General features: G+C 45.9%; 1 protein-coding gene across 3 annotated transcripts in view; it reads left to right on the forward strand.

Moving 5' to 3' along the window:
* The window catches only part of CHCHD6 (coiled-coil-helix-coiled-coil-helix domain containing 6), a 3,402,742-nt gene that overhangs the window by 2,504,796 nt on the left and 885,917 nt on the right, over positions 1–12,029 (forward strand). For all 3 annotated transcript variants that reach the window (XM_069643379.1, XM_069643378.1, XM_069643380.1), the window contains one exon: positions 11,437–11,572. In XM_069643379.1, the coding sequence (XP_069499480.1) occupies positions 11,437–11,572 (136 nt within the window). The remainder of the gene's footprint in view (positions 1–11,436; positions 11,573–12,029) is intronic.

Here is a 12,029-nt window from a genome sequence, read left to right on the forward strand (position 1 = left end):
TCGGAGCCATTCAGCTAGAGAGTCCTCGTCGAAAAAATCGTCATCTTCATCAAAAAAGTATGACAAGGAAAGGCCGAAATCCTCCTCGGGCGATCACCATAGATCGACTTCGAGTCGAGAGTCGAGTAAAGGCAGGCCAAGTGTGGAAAAGGCGGGACCGCCTAAACCACCTGCTAAATCACCGTCGTCGACGGCGGTCCAGTCATCGGCCTCCACCCTGCCACTGACGCAGGTTATATCCACCGTCCCATCGACAACGACTATGACGGTGGCCTCGTCAACGGGGTTTCTACAGGAAGCCTGGAGGCCCGAAGTTTTGGATCCGATCCCCCCGGATACTTTGCTGCAAGAACAGGCTGTGTCGCTGTCCTCAGGGGAGGACGAGAGCGGGAGAATAGCTGGCCCGGCAGACCTAGGGCTACGAGTGGTTGACAAGTCGTCGACGAGGGTATCTGCCCCTCTTCTCAATCCTCACTCTGTTTTGTCTTTGGAGATTCTGTCCATGCTTCAATCTCTGGTGCAGTCGTTGGATCAGCGACTACCTCAGGCAAACCTGCCACAGTCACCCGTCGACGAGCCGGGCCCGTCCCGTCCACCGACGCACTTACGCACGCCAATCTCCGCACTGGCGACACAAGAGGAAGGTGAGCTGCCAGATTCGGAGTCTGACAGGGGAGCCATGTCAGATATCTCATCATCCCCCTCCAGGGATCCAAGCTGGGAGTCAGAGGTGGAGTTAGAAACCCCAAGAAGCCCAGCTCACCCGTCCCTTCCGGACGACATTGCATCATTCCATTCTATGATGGAGAAGGCGTGTAAAGAATTTGGTTTATCCCAGGAAGAACATAAAAAGGACTGTTTTTTTGTTCGACCACATGGGTAAGAGAAGGAGGTCTGTGTTCTCAATACCAATACTAGACCACGTATGGAAAGAGGGATTGCAGACAATGCGTGACCCCTTTTCGGAGCTGGCAGTGAAAGGACGCCTCGAGAAAAAATTTAAGGCTCCAGAGTCTACCCCCAAGTGTTTATCCTCCCAACCAACGCCAGAATCGGTGGTGGCGGCAGCAGCGGCGAGGAAGGCAAGGCCCAGCACAAGTGCACGACTCCGCCTGAAAACGAGGCAAGACGCCAGGATGCCTTTGGCAAAAAAGTGCTTTCCGTGGGAGCAACCACGGTAAAGGCCGCAAATTCTCTGGCTATCGTAGCCAGATACGACAGAGAGATGTGGCACAGGCTAGCGCCGTTGCTGGATCATCTTCCGGAAGAGCATAGGAAGGCAGCGATGTTACTTGTTCGAGAAGGTGAGGAAGCCTCCAATAACGCAATAAACATCGCGGTTGACGTTGCTGAGTCAGGCTTCAAGCAAGTCAATAATGGGGTCGTATTACGACGACAATCATGGCTTAAGTGTACCTACTTCAGACCAGAGGTACAATACAAAGTACTAGATATGCCTTTTGAGGGGGACCTTCTATTCGGAGAGAAGGTAGACGAGGCCCTAAAGGGAATGAAAGAGGACTCGGACACGGCACGTTCATTGGGTGCCCTCCAGAGTGGCCGAAGCTACAAGTCTTTTCATCCCTTTAGAGGGGCTTCAGGTAATTCGAGATTCTCTGCGTCTGGAGATAGATCCTTTGGCAGGTCGGCTTACCCCTCCCAGGGATACAGGCGTGCTTCCCAAACGGCAAACCGACGCCGGAACTTCCAGACGTCCAGGAAGAGACCATCCTATCCGTCGTCGTCGAGAGACAAACAAAATAAAGATCAGCAGTGACAGCCAACACACCGTTCTGGGGGGGAAGAGTGTCAGCATATGTCGACAAATGGGAACGAATAACGACGGATCAGTGGGTACTGGACACTATAAGGAACGGGCACTCTCTGCAATTCAAGCACAGACCTCCGCGCATTCCACCTGCGTTCACCGCTCATTCCCATCTGAAGATACTGCAACAAGAGGTAACTCTCATGTTAGCAAAGGGCGTGATAGAATTAGTTCCAACATCACAGAGAGGTCAAGGTGTCTACTCAAGATACTTCGTCGTAAAAAAAAGCCGAACGGCAAATGGCGTCCCATTTTAGACTTACACGATCTCAACAAGTCTTTAAAGAGCCTGAAATTCAAAATGCTCACGCTGCAGGAAGTGATCCGCGCCGTTCAAGAAGGGGATTTTCTAGCATCCCTGGATTTACAGGACGCGTACTTTCATATTCCAATGTGTCGGAAACACAGGAAATTCCTGAGATTTGTAATAGGGCGGACTCACTACCAATTCACGGTTCTCCTCTTTGGGCTCAAGACCTCCCCCAGAACGTTCACAAAATGCCTGGCCCAGTAGCGGCCTGGCTAAGGAAGCAAGGCCACCACGTTTACCCATACCTCGACGACTGGCTGGTAAGGGGATCCTCCTCAGCGTCGACCAACACAAGTTTGCAAGCCACCATGCAGCTTCTACAACAGCTGGGATTTGCCATAAACTTCAAAAAATCCTCTCTGCGGCCATCGAGAACATTGGTGTTCCTGGGGGCACAGTTTGAGACCCAGTTAGGGCTAGTGAAGCCTTCTCTCGACGGAACCTCAAAACTCAATCAGTTGGCGAGCCGACTACGACAAACCACCAGGCTCTCAGTGAGAAAATAAGTTTCGGTCCTAGGGGCCATGGCATCCTGCATCCATCTGGTGGAAAACTGTCGCCTATTCATGAGGCCAGTCCAGGAATTCCTTGCGGACTGATGGACGCAGGCCCAAGGATCTTGGTCAGACAAGATAACCATCGACGACGACAAGCTGCTTCGGACACTTCGGTGGTGGCAGAGTTTCCACAATCTGAACCAAGGTGTACCCCTACAGGAACCGTAGTTTAGCGAACCATAGTCACAGATGCGTCCCTAACCGGATGGGGAGCTCACATGGGTACTCTTCAAACGCAAGGTCGCTGGTCTCCAACGGAGTCACTCCTACACATAAACGTGTTAGAGCTCAGAGCAGTACGATGGGCCTTGAAGGCATTCCTACCGCACATCAAGGGATCGCGAGTACGAGTACTGACGGACAATACGACGGCCATGTTTTATCTGAGAAAACAAGGAGGGACGCGATCAAGAACTCTTTCCATAGAGGCCCACAAAACTTGGCATTGGGCATTAAAGCACGAGATTTCCATCGTGGCTCACCATCTCCCAGGAGTGAGGAATTCACAAGCAGATTCCCTCAGCAGAAGCACGGCCCAGATACACGAATGGGAAATGGACACAGTTCAGCTGAGAAAAGTGTTCGAGAAATGGGGTCACCCCCCTCTGGACGCTTTCGCAACCAAGGACAACAAGAAATGCGAGCAATTCGCAAGCAGATGGCCCCAGGAGAGTTCCATGGGGGAAGCATTCTCCTTCCCATGGACGGACATGTTCCTTTTATGCTTTTCCTCCGTTCCCACTCATACGGAGGACAGTACAGTGGATACGCAGATACAGTTGCAGGGTAATTCTAGTGGCACCGTACTGGCCGCGGCAACCTTGGTTCTCCGACCTGCTTCACCTGTCGCTGGAACATCCAATAGCGTTCCCGAGAGTCCCGAACCTACTATCCAGGGACAAAGGCATGGTGTGGCATCACGACCCGGACAGTCTCAACCTTGCAGCCTGGCTCCTGACTTTTCGGAGTTCGGTGAGTTAGACGTTTCAGAGGATTGCCAAAAAATTCTGCAGGCGGCTCGAGCCCCTTCTACCAACAGATCTTACACCTATAAGTGGCGGATGTTCTGCGAATGGTGTCGAGGACAGCAAGGCCTACAACCGTTGACGGTGACCCCGGAACAAGTTCTACCTTACCTGCTTCTCTTAGCGGAGAAGGGTTTATCCTTCACATCGATAAAGGTGCACCTGGCGGCCATCTCGAGGTTCACGAGGAAGAGGCAGTCCTCTCCTCTATTCAGCGACAGACTTGTAAAACTCTTCATGAGGGGTTTATTTTGAACTTTTCCCCCGGTGAAACGTTTCCCTCCAACTTGGAGTCTAAACACAGTGTTGGCAGGGTTAATGAAACCGCCATTTGAACCTATGGCCACGTCGGACATGAAATTCATATCGTGGAAGTTGGCATTCTTAATTGCTATCACATCAGCTAGAAGAATCTCGGAACTGCAAGCGCTGGTTGTAGACCTGCCATACTTAAGATTCTTTAAAGACAAGGTGGTCCTGGCAACCAATCCTACGTTCATCCCAAAAGTTCCGACAGTGTATCACAAACACTCGTCCATTGTTCTCCCTACTTTCTTTGCAACCCCATCGTCGGCAGCGGAAAAAAGCTCTTCATACCTTAGACGTTAAGAGGGCCCTGAAATTTTACTTACATCGTACACAGGAAATCAGGTCTACTCGACAACTGTTCATCGCATATGGTCCGTCGACGAGGGGAAAAGCAATCTCTAAACAAGGATTGGCTCGATCGGTCTCATCGACGATTGCGTTTTGCCACTCCAAGGCCGGAAGGCCGTTGCAAGGGCATCCTAGAGCCCATTCTACTAGATCAACGTCATCCTCAGCAGCCTTATGGGCAGGAATTCCGCTAACGGACATATGCCAGGCTGCGGCATGGTCCGTGCCCCACACGTTTACCCGCCACTACTGCCTTGCCAGGCAGCATGCGGACGAAGTGTAGATGGGAAGAGCTGTCCTGCGCCATCTGTTTCAGTAAGGTAAGGACCACGCTGTGGAGAGTTCTACCTTTTGATGACAGTATACTTTATGTGGGTAAGATTATATGAGTAAACTTATTCCTGCTTTACATATGCATTGTGTATTATGGTGAGGGTATATTACATTACATTCTCAGCGCCGTGTCAGGTGTTACTGCTATACAATCTATTCTAAGCATGTGAATCCATGAAAGATCCAATGCTGGAGAAGGGAATAGTTTCTTACCTGTAACTCCATTTCTCCAGCATTGGTATCTTTCATGGATTCACATGGGCCCGCCAGCCTCCCCGGAATGCAATGTCTTTACTCGATAAGGTTAACCCTTCCTACTTTGGAGGGGCCGAAATCTGAAGGGGAGCCGCGGGGGCGGGCCTCTTATATGGGGACGGCCTACTGAGCATGCGTAGGCGGGTCCTAAAAGGACGTAGATAGGACACAAAAGTGTCGAAAGTTTTCCTATAGTAAAAGGCTATATATGTGTACCGAGGGATCCCAGTCTGACGACGGGGAATATTCTAAGCATGTGAATCCATGAAAGATACCAATGCTGGAGAAATGGAGTTACAGGTAAGAAACTATTCCCTTATCCTGGGTAAATTGCCCAGGATTCAAAGTTAGGAAGTTCAGCAAAGAAAGGTTTTTAAGTAGTTATTGTTCCAAAAAATCCAAAGTTAAAGTACAACAAATACAGTAACATTGGTAACAAGTCTTGGTTCTTTGATGAAAGATTCACTTCCAACTCTCAGAAAAGAGAAGGTCACCAATGGTAATAATCATGGTCATGAGAATGTGTTTCTTCTTCGAGAAAACTTTCCACAGTTTGAAAGAAAATGTGATACTCCCACTGTTAATAATACACAGTTCTTAATCAACAGTTCCAAAACATACTCAATTACAGTCTTATTATGTACATTGGTAGATTTGTCCGAATCTCTTCTTAGTGTTGCTGCTGCAACTTCAACAACCCCACTTCTATTGGCTTTTACTATGCGAACGGTCACTTTTGTCCCACAGTAGTTCACTTGATTCAGACTGCTGCAATATTACATCCACTGACAACTGGATATACCACCACGACTTTAGTACCTTGAAATGTTAGACGCGCTTCGACAAGATACACTCTAAAAACTTTAACCTCTTCAGGTAGGCATGGCACTCTTCCTTTTGAATAATCCTCCTCAAAAGGGGCAACCTCTTTGCCTCTCTTGTCTGTCTGCCACAATAACAATTGTGGAGATGGATTTGTCATCAAGACTCACTTCTCTATGACCCCCACAGACTCTGGTACCACAGGTTGTGTCCGCTTCAAAATATTCTTTACAAGCAACCAGATCTCATTTTCCAGCTTTACCTGCAACTTTCTGCCAGCTATCAGGCCAAGTAGTTACCCAGAAGCCTCAGTGTCACTCTCTTAGTTTCAGGCAGTACTTGCACACTTGTATCTTAGGCCATTTGCTTGTTAACAACTTCACAGTGCAGCTGGATGGTTCTTTAACACATAGAAAGGCTGGTTTCACTTTTAACAATGGAGGTCTCTTGGCTTGGGCAATGCGTGTTCTTGTCTTCAACAGTTTATACTCTTTACCTCGTAGTGGTGAAAGGTATGTCAGTTTTAGATACAGTATAAGATTCAGGGTTTCAGTTGAAAACACAATTAGTAACACGCAAGCTCTATTTCAAGTAGATTTCAAGGTTTAAAGATGAATATAAAATTGTATTCCCGTACAAAGGCAGAGGATAGAGTTCAGGCATCCTTTGGGAAAAACAATTAGGCAGGCGCGACCTCTCTTTGATGTAGTTTTCAGTCTTTACAACTTGTAACTCATGTATTGTCAAGGTTAGGTATTCGGTAATGGTTCTATCAAGAGTTCCTTCTCCTTAATTAGGGACACACAACCACTCTGTTAGACAGCAACAGTCCTTTAATATAGGAACAATGCATTTCAGTAGCTTTAGCTTCTCAGGTGAATAACCGGACTTGTAAGCGAGTGCTGCATTTCCATTGTTAGCAATGCTTTGAATGCAGCAAACAACTTCTGCTCACATAAAGTCATACGTGACTTAATAAGGAGCTGGATACACATACCGGCAAGGTTTGCACAAATGTGTTAGTACGTTGTGCTTTCCTCGCCGGCTTCTTAGACACTTACTTTGCGGGTTGCACTGCTTTCCCGACTTGCACTACAACCTCTAATGCTTCTGGCTTTTGCTGTGCCGCCTATGCACTTCAGATTTTTGGGGAACAGGACTCTCTCAGAACTTGCAGGTAAAATCTGCTGTTTTCCCATTCCGCCATCCATCGTTTTCTCCCACTTCTGCGTGGTCTGCCAGCCTTGTGCTTTCTTTCTGTTTCCTTTGCTACTTGGGATTGTGGAAGGTATTTAGTTTGTGATACCCAAAAACATCCTTCTTTTAATAAGGTTTGCTCAGATTTTATAAACTTAAGGTTCACAACCTTACATTTAATGTGAGGGTTACAGACATTAAAATTAAAATGACAATAAGCAATTACCTCTTTAGGCACAATGGGAAGAGTCTTTTTCTCAAAGGAAAAATACTGTCTCATCCCACTTCTGTGGGATCTCCTCCCCACCCTGGGCCCTGTCTCCTCCCAGGTTACCCTACCGCAGTACACCAACCCCAGGGGTTTGGATCAGGAAGTGTCTGCCTTCCCCTAGCCACCTGGGAGTAGACTTTGGGCAGGGTTTCAGTGAGGGACCCGTAGGATTCTTCACAGTAGCCACAGGCCAACAGTCTTCTTGTTAGTTACCTTTTTAATATTAACTATTCTATTGTGACATGTTTTACTAATGATATTTTATCGAGTTCCAGCAGATGAAAAGATGAGCCTGCCTGCCGTGATATTCATGTTCCACACAGATCTCTGCAGTGGGTTAATTACTCCACTTAGCTGGCTTACCAGATGTTTGGTTAATCTTTGTATTTTATTTATCTGCATATCTCTGTGCCCAGAACAGCAAGCATCTCAACATCTTTTGAGATTCACATGGGAATGGGCCATGGGGAAATGAGCAGTAGGATGTCCAAAGCCTGAACTTTGACAGTGAAGGCAGAGCCCCAATATGGTGTAAGCCCAACATCACCTTCTGTAGGCACCAATTGTAAAACAATGAATATACCCACCTCTCAACCTAGAGCCTTGTTTAGTAACATCTCCTGTTTTACTCTGTGGATCATTGCACAGATAAGGTGAACATTATATTGACGTGTAAAAAATGTATTTCTGTTTATTATGTTTTCAAGATGAGGTAAAGGTCTATAAGGCAAGCAAAATGATCTTGGGTTGTCTGGAGAGGTCCCTTTAGTATGATAATCTGCTCGGATGAAGTTTGAGTACCACAATGACAATTGCTTTTGAAAACCTAGGAAAAGTGTGTACCTAATGTTAGATGGTTTTATCACTAGACATCAGTGCATAATCTGTCTAGTTCTGTAAGGCCTCATCTGCAGGACGATGAAGGCACAATACAGTTCAGAAGAGAGCTACCAAAGTTATCCACTGTTTAACCCAAATATATTACAAGCAGAGGTTTGGAATCAAATCCGTGATGAACGGTATGTAGCAAATATGCTCAAGGAAATGGGCAATGGTCAAGAAATATTTGTTCATTGAAGAATGTTAGAAGTCATGTTATTGGATTGATGTCATTGGTCTGAAAATACAAAATGAAGAAAAAAAATTCTCAAAACCAATATATTCGGAGAAACCCAATACAATCACATTAAGGAGGTAAAGAATAATGGCAATTATAAATGTAATAAAATAAGTCGCCAATGAAACAATCATTCTTTTAAAGAAATATTGCTTCTTCCTTGGACTGTAGGATCCCACTCGCACCCTGCCTTATGATATGATATGATAAGGCATTTGTAACGCGCCTATACACAAGTGTTTCAAGGCGCGCGAGGCAGGGAGGGGGGAACAAGGGGAAGACAGACAACGATCCTACTAGGCCAGGTGTCATTCAGATCGCGCAAGTGCAGGGGGAGGGGGAGGGGAGAGGTGCAGGGGGAAGGGGGGGGGGGAGTGCAGTACAAGGTAAGTAGAATAAATAAATAAAAGGGCCACCTGGTGGCAAGTGCAAGGTAAGTGCAGAACAAGTGCTGGGAAGTGGGGGCTGTAGGGATACAGAGACAGTCCCGCAGTGCAGGGGTTGCCAGGGAGGCAGTGCAAGTGGAGAGTGGCTGGGCCAAGGACCGAGGTCGGTGAGAGTGGCCCAGTTGCAGATTCAGTGCAGTTTCAGAGAAGAATTAGCAGGGGAGATGGAGAGAGAAAGCAGAAGCAAAGAGGAAGGTTTTGAGGTGCTTCCGGAACCGGAGATGGTTCTCCTCAAGTTTCAGGGGGGCAGGAAGGCTGTTCCAGAGGGAGGACCCTGCCGCGGAGAGAGATCTACCCCCAGCTCGTTGCTTCGAGAAGCGGCTGACCCTGAGGGAGTTGGAGACGGATGAGCGAAGGGCTCGGGAAGGAAGATATTTAGGTATATGGTATTTCCAATATGGTACCACTTCCGGCCCTGTTCGGTTTTCTTTTTCTGTCTGCTATGTGATTTCTTTTTTCATTCTAAGGCATTTCAGTGCCATGAACTACTCTTGCTTAACATTTTATTTTAAACCAAGCAGTTTAAATATATATTTTAAAAAATGCAGTGTATAATATTTTAAACACGTAAACATACTTACATATGTTTGAAATATTTTAACCAACATAGTTTTAAATGGTTTTATTTTAAACTTTATTTGAACCTTCCTCCTTAAAAAAGTATTTACTATTTTCTGTGTTTATTTTAGGAATTGTACATTTTGGGAAGTATTTAAGTACATTTATGTTGTGTCTGGCTTAGCTTGGTAGTGGGACTGCAGAAGGAATGTTGTGATGTCATGTGGAGTGTTTGTGTCTGAGTGTTGGAATGCCTGAGGGAAGGTTCTATGATGGGCAGGTAGTCAGCCTGAAGCCTGGGTGATGGGCTGCCAGTGTTTGTCCTATTAATGTAACTTACTTAAGGACTATGTAACTGCTTGTGAAGGTGTCCTGAGAAGCCGTAATAAACCTAGCATGTCAACCCTAAGAAGGCTGGGAGCTGCTTCTTAACATTGGTGACGAGTCGGTCTTAAAGAAGAAGAACCCAAGTGCAAGAAAAAGTAGGAAGCTGAAGAAACCTGCTGCAGGGGGTGCAGGAAAGGAAAGGACAAGAAGAAGGATAACACTGCCCCCAATACAAGTAAGACCAATCACCCAGGGCGTCAAAGGGAGAGGAAAAAGACCCTGTAGAGCCTGTAGCATGAGGGACCAGCTGCTCATGATCTGGAGGGAGAGCTGAGTCCCGGGGGCTGGAGAGGGAGCTGGGCTAGAAGATGAAAGGAAGCTGTGTCCCAGTAATGAAATGAGAAGTCATGCTGCATAGGATGTAGAAAGGAGCCGGCCCATAGGGAGAACAGTGATGCTGTCCCAGTTAAGTGAAGTGGGAAGTAGTTGCTTTCAATGTAAAGTGGGAGATTTGCCCATAAAGGAAGAGCAGAGCTGTCCCATTTGGTGTAATCATATGTCCCAGCAGGTAAAACAAGGGACAAGGCAAACAAAGGGAAAGCTCCCCATGATGAAGAAAATTAAAGTAAATGAAACCAGGGTGAAAGGATGTGTCTTTTTGTACTGTAAAGTGTAAAGCGATCATGGAGCATAAAGCAGAGTCAGTAGATGCCAGAGACATTGACCGTTGGGTCAGCAGAGATCATCACTACCCTGTATTTGGCAAGGGAATGGTGACATCAGTATGGAAGTGAACGGAGTTGGCGAATGAGCCGAATGCTCAGGAGATGCAGGAATCGTTGCTTGCGAGGTTTAAACAAGCCGAACTTTCAGAAGTTGCAAGAATCAGGAGGCTTAAACAATGCGGCTGTATCGCATCAAGGGTGAGAAATGATGGGGATTTCCGAGTAAGGAACCCAATGGCGTGAGGCTGCGTTTTCAGGACGCAGCGTAACGTTCATTGAGAAATAGTATGGCACACAGAAGTTTAGTATGCGCTGTGTTGTACTGTGGCGGGACATTCAGGTAGCGGTCTACCCAGCACAAGGACTATGTAACTGCTTGTGAAGGTGTCCTGAGAAGCTGTAATAAACTTAGCATGTCAACCTAAGACGGCTGGGAGCTGCTTCATTACAATTTATTATTAGATTCAAACTACATTGCCATGTGTTAAATGTTTGTTTTTACTTTGTAAATGTATTTAAACTATCAGGAACTAGTTTTGAATATTATTATAAACCTTTTTGTACATGTGCTGCACTCTTTATTAAATATTCCGCTAACAGTCCATTTCCTCAATGTTTTTATTTTCTTCATGTTTGCATTTCTCTGTTTTCTTCATCTCGTACTCCTATTATTTCCTTTATTTCATCATTGAAACATTGTATTATATCATCTAAAGCAAGGTATGCCAATTAGCTACAGTACCATATAATACATGTTTTTTTAATGAGAAGATTACCAAATTCCCAGAACCAATCCTTTGGTGGTCAAGGAAGGCCCATAAGCATTACATTAATTCAAAAGTTAGAAAGCAGAGAAAAAGCAAGCACTGGTACTCAATCTCCACCGGGCAACATGAGTGATGGATCATCCGTATTTCAAAACCAATCTATAACTACCATCGAATTCATGGATGTGGCGTGTATATTTTACCCTTTGTTCACGTCACATGATCTTCTGTCCCCTTGTAGACCTAGAAGCTATGACCCAGTGTGCAATGATCTCCAGTCCAAGATCCTGACCTGCTACCAAGTAAACGGGCAGGAAGTTCTGAATTGTTCCGACCTGGCCAAGCAGTACAGGCGCTGCGTGACAGATGCACAGAAGGTAAGGGATGTGAACCTGTTATCTGCTTAATGAATGGGCTATGTGCAGAGTACATTTTTTTGTGTAATTTGCAGTAGCTCCTGATAAGAGGCATGCTGGGATGTTTCACAACCTGTACACCAACATGTAAATGCCTGCCCAATCTACAAGTCACTCCCTGCTCCACTTCCGTAATTATAGGTCCATATCCATATAATTGAAAGTCTTGCACAACATAAAGGCACTCTACTGTTTTTGATGCCTGTTTTTAAAAGGGTTTCTCAGTTGAACAATGCAAATTTTCTTTAGTGAATGTTCAGGATTGAAGCTTGAATTTTTTTTTAATGGTTTGCATTCTTGAAAATACTTCTATCAGTAGTCAAATTTGTCCTCCCTAAGATATCATTCTTTCTGAGGCTTGTGGAATCTGCTTAGATCACATGCTGTGCATAGGCCGACATCTAGTGGAATCTGTGGA

This window comes from Ambystoma mexicanum, chromosome 2p, assembly GCF_040938575.1.
Source record: "Ambystoma mexicanum isolate Mex_15411 chromosome 2p, UKY_AmexF1_1, whole genome shotgun sequence".
NCBI lineage: Eukaryota > Metazoa > Chordata > Amphibia > Caudata > Ambystomatidae > Ambystoma > Ambystoma mexicanum.